At 68.5% G+C, this 7,832-nt stretch overlaps 3 protein-coding genes across 4 annotated transcripts in view; 1 reads left to right on the plus strand and 2 right to left on the minus strand.

Moving 5' to 3' along the window:
- The first annotated feature begins 228 nt into the window (after positions 1-228).
- Positions 229-4,085, plus strand: JSRP1 (junctional sarcoplasmic reticulum protein 1). 2 transcript variants are annotated; one of them, XM_028500855.2, is made up of 7 exons: positions 229-334; positions 1,251-1,403; positions 1,791-1,828; positions 1,974-2,076; positions 2,487-2,657; positions 3,339-3,430; positions 3,542-4,085. In XM_028500855.2, the coding sequence occupies exons 2-7, from the start codon at positions 1,286-1,288 to the stop codon at positions 4,001-4,003; spliced, it is 984 nt and encodes a 327-aa protein (XP_028356656.1). In that variant the 5' UTR covers positions 229-334; positions 1,251-1,285; the 3' UTR covers positions 4,004-4,085. The 2 variants fall into 2 exon arrangements, with proteins under 2 accessions (XP_028356656.1, XP_028356664.1); XM_028500863.2 differs by lacking the exon at positions 2,487-2,657.
- A 215-nt stretch (positions 4,086-4,300) lies between these two features.
- Positions 4,301-7,070, minus strand: AMH (anti-Mullerian hormone). The gene is made up of 5 exons (XM_024134422.2): positions 6,605-7,070; positions 5,905-6,047; positions 5,582-5,690; positions 5,312-5,471; positions 4,301-5,226 (listed from the first exon to the last, which is right to left on the minus strand). The coding sequence occupies exons 1-5, from the start codon at positions 7,059-7,061 to the stop codon at positions 4,368-4,370; spliced, it is 1,728 nt and encodes a 575-aa protein (XP_023990190.1). The 5' UTR covers positions 7,062-7,070; the 3' UTR covers positions 4,301-4,367.
- Positions 7,071-7,286: 216 nt separating this feature from the next.
- LOC114487103 (splicing factor 3A subunit 2-like) overlaps positions 7,287-7,832 on the minus strand; it is a 1,547-nt gene continuing 1,001 nt past the window's right edge. The window contains exon 2 of the mRNA XM_028495392.2: positions 7,287-7,313. Coding sequence (XP_028351193.1) covers positions 7,287-7,313 — 27 coding nt within the window. The remainder of the gene's footprint in view (positions 7,314-7,832) is intronic.

Raw genomic sequence — 7,832 nt, forward strand, 5'->3', positions numbered from 1 at the left:
TGCTCATAAAGGCGAGGTGACCACGCTTTGTGGGTGCTCCCGCCCCCCCGGGACCCTCTTTTCTGAGGCAGAGAGAGGAAGCAATGCTCCCAGAGTCACTGCGGCCAGCCTGGCGGTGGCTTTGTGCTCATGGGGGTGGGGCCAGTCCCTGGCCCTGCTCCGAGGTGGGGATGTGCCCCAGCAGGGACCTCAGGCCGGCCCTCCTTCCACCCCCGCGGCGGCTGAGGAGCTGATTGGCCCACCTCGCGGCCTCCAGCCACCTGCTGCTGTCTGTCTTGGGGCCACCCTCCCCGTGCTCCATCCTATCCGCCAGGCCCAGCGTGGCAACAGCAGGGTAAGAGGGGCAGAGGTGGGGGTCCCTGGGATCTGGGAGGGCATCCCTGAGGTCCACGGGGGTCCCCGACTCCTGTGGCTGCCCACACACCCTTAGGGGCACCCTCTGGCCCACTGGGCCCCTTCCCCACGGACTGCTCTGGCCCCAGGGATGGGTCACACTAACGCTGGTGCCGGAGACCCTGGGGACCCCAAAGAGCAGGGCTGTGGAAGCCAACAGACAGGTTTGGCTCCAGCTCTGCACAACCTCTGGCCCACGGCTCCACCTCCGGCCTCAGTTTTTTCATCTGCCCTATGGGAGCAGAGACGGCCAGAGGAGGCAGCGACCCCAGCGTTGGGGTCTGGAGGCCTGGGACCCCTGCCCCTATCTGCCCTGGCCAGAACCAGGCTGGTCCCAGCTGCTGGGGCTTGAGCTCCTACACCCAGGGTGTCCGGGGGGAGGCTGGGTGCCAGGAATAGGGGGTGAGGATGGTCCAAAGGGAGACCCCAGGGGGGCAAGGGCCTAGGAGGGGCTGGGCCCCACGTTGGCCGGTCCTTCTGGCCTCGGGCACTGGATAAAAATAGTCGCTGGTCTCTGAGAACATGAGCCGACCCTGGGGCCAAGGGTTCCGGTTTGGGCTCTTTGCTCACCTCTGTGTGACCATGGCCAGAACCCAGCCCACTCTGGGCCCCAGCAGCCCAGCAGCCTGTCAGGAGGGGTCCTGAGGCAGGCCTGAGGGGGGCAGGGAGAGTGCCTGGGGGAGGGCTGTGGCCGTGCCCTGCGTGTGAAGCTACCAAGGAAAGGTGGCTCCAGGCAGAGGGACAAGCAAGGCGGTGTGGGGAGGTAGGGAGCCCCCTTCTCCCCAGGTCAGGCCCAGGCCCAGGCCCATACCAGGGGCTCAGCAAATGCAGGCTGCCTCTTCCCCCTTCCCCGCAAGCCGGACTCTGGACCTGCTGCTTCTCAGACGTCTCCATGACAACCAGGGCCTTGGAGGAGTTGGATGGAGGCCTGGGCAGTTGCCAAGTGGACGAGGACCTCTCTGCACCGGCTGACCCCTGCCCAGGCCGGCCCCGGGAGGACAGGGCTCAAGGTAGCCAAGAGGGTACCACAGGATGAAGCCCACGCCCCCATCCTCCTGTTGAGCCAGGTGGCTCACCTTCAGGGACCAGGACTTGGCCTCCCACACTGGACTGACTTAAACCATGTCCCCCCATTTCCAACCTGTGTCCATTAGTGTGTCAGGGGTTTGTAAAGAGCCCAGAGAACACAGGCGCTGGGCCACACAGGTCAGGGTTTGAATCCCAGCTTGGCAGTGATGTGCTGTGTGCCTTTATGCAAGGCTGCCTCTGAGTCTGTCTGCTTTCTAATCTGCAGAACGGGAGCAGTCACCTGCCCCTCACCCAGCAGAACTGAGCGGAGGGTGGGATCAGCCTGGGGGTTTCCACGACCGTGACTGTCCCTCTTTTCCCGCCAACAGCAACATCCAGGCTGGCCGACTCCAGCAGCTGGCCCCGTGTGAGTAGCTGGGGCCCTGGGGTTTCAGCCCAAGGTGCCCCTAGAGTAGGGGACATGTTGGCCAAGAGGGTGCGTTTCTGCAGCCCATGGGAAGGGTTTGGTCTCCCTTAGGGAAACACCCAGGATGACATGTTACTCCCCACAGGATTCTCAGGAGCCGGCAGCTGAGGGCAGCACCACAGGCGGTGTGGATGCTTGGCCCAGGAAAACAGAAAAGGAGCCTGTGGCCAAAGTGGCCTCCGGACCTGGTAAGGAGAGGCTGAAAGCAGGAGCAAGTGGGTTTCCGGGAGGCAGGGGTGAGGTGGGGGGGTGGGTGTGGACCAGCATGGGGGTGTGTGATCGGTCCTGGGCTGGGTCCCTGGATCTGGGGGGCAGGGTGATAGCGTGCATGGGGCTCCTGACTGGGGGGTGTCTGGGTGTCACAGGCCGTAACGCAGTGGGCTGTGGGAGCCTCTGCTAATTCATGATAACACCAGCTTAGATGCCACTAAGCTTCAGCTGATTATCTTCTAGAGTATTCTCGGCATCCCAGTGAAGCGGCCAATCCCGCAGGGCTTAGTTCCTCGGCCCAGGGCCGCACAGCCAGGCAGGGCAGAGCTGAGTTTAGCCGCGGGTCGGCCCCACGCGGCCTGCGCCCAGCCCGCACATGCTCCCGCAGGCTCCCGGAGCCCCGCGCTGAAGAAGGCGCAGGCCGCGCCGCCCTCGCAGCCGCCGCCCACGCCCCCGGTCCTGAGCGAGGAGCTGCTCTGGGGACACCTGACGCTCAACAAGTGCCTGGTGGTCGCCTCGATCGTGGCACTGCTGGGCTCCGCCTTCCAGCTGTGCCGCGGTGAGCCTGCGCCGCCGCACGTGCTTACTCCCTCCCGGAGCGCGGACAGCCCAGGGGGCGGGTCTGTGCGCTCCCACTCTGGGCCGTGCGCGCCCCCTTCCCCCAGTATGGACCTTGGGAGTGAGGGGGGGGTTCTCCCGCCCCGTGCACTTCCTGCTCAGAGACAGACTGACCTTGTGTACCCCGACGGTCGCGCCCGAGTCCCTCTATCCAGGACCAGCTTTGACCCCCGCCTCCCATAGACCTTAAGAGGAGCCCTGCCCCCCCACCCCCCAGCAAGGACCTCGGTGCACCTCCCTTCCCCGGTGACCCTCACCGCCCCGCGACTCTCATCCCGGGCCTTGCAGGCCCAGGATGGGCGTGTGCGCCCCCGTTCGGTACCGTGCCGCCTTCTCTGTGCGCCAGGGCGGGCGCTCCTGCGGCCCTCAGAGAAACGGGAGCATCCCTTTTGCAGCCTGAATGAGGGAGGTTTGAAGGGAAGGTCATCACAGCAGCGGGGACTCGGAACCCCTTCCCAGGGCTCGGAGGGACCCAGCCTCAGCGTACCCGGTGGGGTCCGGCTGGGCCCCCTTGCGTGTCCCCAGGGAGAGGGGGCTCTGGGGGCAAGGGCGGGGATGGACGGTGCGCAGTGGTTGGTCCCCTGGGCCAGGCTGTTTCGCATCCCCTCCCATCCCCTCCCAGAGGCCGTGGCGGGGGAGGCAGAAGCCCCTGCGCCTGTCCCTGAGCCGTGGGTCCCGCCAAGCTCGGCCCTGAAGGAGCCAGCGTCACCCCTGGTAAGCACTTCCTCAAGTGACCTGTCAGTGGGGCCTTCACTGGGGGAAGGGGCCTGGGCCGTGGAACTCTGCGCCGACCTCACCACCCGACACTGTCCGCCCGCGTTGCAGCCAAAGTCCATGGCCTGGGCCCCCCCACCGGGACCGCTCGAGCCCCCTGCGAAGGTAGAGGAAAGGGCCGCCGTTCCCAGGAGCAGCAGGGCTACAGGGAAGGACAAAGGGGAGTCTGAAGAGGCCGCTGAGGAGGAGCCCGTGCCGCTTGCCGACCGAGGGCCCAAGGAGAGGCGGAAGAAGGAGGAGAGGCTGAGAAAGGAGAGGCCCCGGAAGGAGAGGCCACAGAAGGAGGAGAGGCCGAGGAGGGAGAGACCCCGGAAAGAGGAGAGGCCGCGGGCTGCCGGGGAGGCCCTACCCCGACGCTGGGAGGCGCGCGAAAGGGGCCATCCGGCATGGGCAGGAGAGTCCGGAGACCCCGAGCATAGGAAGAGGCAGGCCTGGGCCTCCCCGCGGCGCCCCGATGAGGAGGACCGGCCTCCCGGCCGCCAGAAGCACCACGCAGGCAAGGGGCGGGACTGAGCCAGACCTGGGTCCTGCGCGGGGGTCCCTGAACCTCTGCTCGACCGCCCCACGGTTCCAGCAAATAAAGCGAGTGCTGTGGTCCCCCTCATCGCCTGCTCCTTTGTGCCCGGACCCCAGAACCTGCCTGGGGCCTGAGTGACAGCGATGGGGAGCTTTAGGCGGCTGGGGTGGGGCGGGGGCAGGGAGGCAGTGGATGCCGACGGAGAGGACGCGGCCCTGCCCGCCAGAGGAGAAATGGGGGAAGGAGGCCTCCGCCTGTCCCCAGACATGCACGGACACCCCAACCGCGTGCTTTCTGGTCTTTATTGGGTGCGATGAAGGGGTCCGAATAAATATGGGCCGGCCGGGGGACGGCGCGGGGTCACCGGCAGCCGCACTCGGTGGCCACCATGTTGGGCACGTGGTGCGCGCTGATGCGCTCCTCGGACAGGCTGATGAGGAGCTTGCCGGCGTAGGCCGTGGGCACGCAGCAGGGCGGGCGCTCCAGAGCGGCGCCGCGGGCCTGCATCTTCAGCAGGAGCACCACGTGGTTGCCGTACCGCGGGTTGCGGTCCGACTGCGGCCAGCCGCACGCGCCCTGGCAGTTGTTGGCCTGGTACGTCTCGGGGATGAGCACCGAGCGCTCGGCGCGGAGGTCCACGCTCAGCTCGCGCAGCCCGCACGGCCCGTCGGTGGCCGCGGCGCCGGCGCTGCGCTGCGCCCGTGCCGACCCGCTCCGTTCCCGCCCGCGCCACTCGGCGCGCAAGCCCTGCAGCGCTTTCAGCAGCAGCAGTGCGCGCAGCGGGCCGCCGGGGCCGCCCGGGTCCCCCGGGCACAGCGCCAGTAGGCGTGCCAGCAGCGGGGTGGCGGCGGGCGGCAGCCCCGGGAGGCCGCGCAGTTCCGCGGCCGCCGCCTGAAGCTCGGCGGCCACCCGGCGCGCTAGGCCCGCGGCCCACAGCGCGGACGCCGGACCCTGCAGTGGCGCGGGGACCCCGGGGGTGGCTGCCGTGGGCGGCAGCAGCAGCAGCAGCGGCTCCTCGCCGTCGAGCAGGCGCTCCAGCGCCGCGGGGTCCGACAGGTTGACCTGGCCCTGCGGGAAACCTGCCAGCGCGCCCGGGTCCAGGGCCAGACGCGCCGGCGAGGCTCGGGACGCGGGTCCCCGCAGCGCGCGCACCAGGCGCGTGAGCGTCTCCAGGAAGGGATCGGCGCTGGGCGGCGCCTCCTCGGGCTCTGGGGACGGCCTGGAGGGCAGAGTGGGGGACCGTGAGGGCGCAAGGCTGCGCCGCCCCCCACTCCCCGCGCCCCCAGGCCCGGGCCCGCGCGCACCTGGGCTGCGGGAAGGGCACCGAGTCCAGCCGGCCGTGCGCAGGCATCGGCGCGGGACCCCGCGTCGGCAGCAGGAGCAGCGCCGGGGTCATCCGTGTGAAGCAGCGGGAGTCGGCGCCGAACAGCAGCGCCTGCAGCTGGGCGGTGCTCAGTGGCGCACCTGCGAGCGGAGGCGCGTGCGCGGCGCTGCTTCAGCGCCGGGGGTCTGGGGGTCGAGGGCAGCCGCCCCACGCTCCGCGGCATCCCTGTCCCTGTCTGGGCGAGACCTACCGTTTCCGCGGCGCCGCAGGGTCAGGGCGAGCCCAGGCCCGCGCCAGGCCGCCTCGGGGCGTCCCACAACCAATGGCAGGTAGCTGGAGTCCTGGCTCAGGCAGAGGCTCTGCGGAAATGGGGGCTCAGCCAGGCAGTGGGTGCGCGGGACGCCAGCCCTGCTCTGCCTGCTGCCCTTAGCATCCCTTCAAGATTCCAACTTGGGCACTTGCAGCCTTTTTGTTAAACCCAGTTAAAAAAAATCAACAAAACCGTAACCCCTTCCTCGCCCTGAGCGAGGGCTCCAGGTGGCCCAGGGGCAGTCCCCTTCAACTCCCTGGTACCTGGGCGCCGGGCAGCCCGGCCCCGGTGACGGTGACCTCCGGGCCAGGCCCTGGGTACAGCACCATCAGCGCCAGCTCTTCGGGGCTGACTCCTCCAGGTGGAGGCTCCTGGAACCTCAGCGAGGGTGTCGGCTCCCACGTCACTGTGGCCAGGACAGCGGGGGAGGGGACGCCTGAGCCCCTCCCCCAAGCCTGTCCCAGTCCTGCAGGAGAGCCCTCAACCCACCCAGAGCCCGGGGGAACCTAGCGGGAGAGGCTTGATGCCCCTGGACCCCAGGTGTAGGGCTTCCTTGGGACACGGGTGGCCTGGGAGGAGTGACGGACACTGTGGGCAGTGGGGTGGAGCCCTTGGGGTCTCTTGGTCTGGGGATGTCCTGGGGGGAAGCCCTTCCTCGTAGTGGGTCTGTCTGAGGCCAGTGGTCCCTGGGGACAGGCCCCCTGGGCAGCCTGGTCGGGGAGTGGGGGGAGGGGCCCTCCTCCGCTGGACCTTCAGGCTGTGCTGGCCCTGCCTCCTGTGGCTCTCGGGTCGGCAGAGAAGGGACCCTCCCCAGGCACTGCAGGTGGACTTGTGGCCCCAGGCAGGGCAAAGATAAGGTCACCCACCTCTGTGGACATCAGCCTCCACTTCCCGAGGGGTCTCCCACCCCGGGGCACCACAGCCGGCCCCCCGCCCAGGCCCCCGGGTTAGGGCCCCACGTACCTTCCTCCAAGTGTAGGACCACCAGCCGCCCTCCCCCAGGCCCCCCAAGCCACGCCTGCAGCTGCTGCAGATGGGGCAGGGCAGGCTGCCCGTCTCTGGGGGGGCACACCGCAAAGGTGGCCAGGTCCCGGGGCCCCCAGTGGGCGCGCCGCACGGCCTCTAGGAAGGCCCGCTCGTAGCCGCTCAGGGCCCCCACCACCCGCAGGGGAGCACTGCTCCTGTTGCCACCCCCATCCAGGGTCACCAGGCACAGGGGGTCCCGAGGGCTGCCTGGTGGCCAGACGCCAGGGGGTGGCCAGTCCCAGTCTTGGTGGAAGATGAGCCCTCCGCTGCCTGGGGTTGGCTCCCTGGGCAGTGCCAGGGTGCTGGGAACCTCTCCCCTGAGGTTCCTGGCCCCCAGCAGGGCCCCCATTGCCAACAGCACCAGGGCCAGCTGAGAGAGAGGTGGACCCTGCATCGTGGGAGCTTGGAGGGGCCGGGCTGCCCCAGCTTATATGGGGGAGCAGGAATGTTTGTGCCAGAGGGCGGCCCCTATCTCCTTCAGGGATGTGACCTTGGGGGCCAGTGCCCGCCGTGAGCCCGGGCAGGCCGGCAGCCTTCTCAAAGCCCCTTCTGTTCCGGCCCTGCTGCCTATCTATCTTCTTCCCACCAGTGCTACAAAGTGTGGCCTGTGACCCATTTGTCAAGACTGTCCTTGACGAGTTTTCCCCTTTGGAGCCAGGAGCAGGAATGTGAGCAGGGAGTGTGCGGCCCAAACGATCAACAATTGAGGGGGTGGAGGGTGCTGGAGGAGGGCAGAGGTGCAGAGCCCCTGCCCCAAAGGAACACTGGGTAGGTGGGGGGCGCCCCCCCACCGCCCACTGCATGCTCCCTCACCACGCCTTCGGGGCCCACAGAGACCCCCAAGGAGAGCCAGCAGCCTTTGCTCTGCTCTCCTCCCAGAGGACGACCCTAGACCCACTGCTGGCCAGCAGGGTCTGTCCTCACCCAGAAGCCTCCAGGGCACAGCATCGCCAGCAGCCACCCCCTGGGGTCCTGGTGGGGCCCCGACCCTGAGCCACCCCCATAGGTGGCGGAGGGCAGCTGTGCGTGTTCACCCACAGCGAGTGAGCGCTTCCTGCCCGCCGGCCGGCCCACACAGCAGTGCACTCCAGGGTTACCAGAGACTCTTTAATGGGCTCTGGGAACACGGCCCAGCCCTGTACAAAAAACTCAACTTCACTCGGGG

This window comes from Physeter macrocephalus, chromosome 2 (genome assembly GCF_002837175.3).
Source record: "Physeter macrocephalus isolate SW-GA chromosome 2, ASM283717v5, whole genome shotgun sequence".
Taxonomy (NCBI): domain Eukaryota; kingdom Metazoa; phylum Chordata; class Mammalia; order Artiodactyla; family Physeteridae; genus Physeter; species Physeter macrocephalus.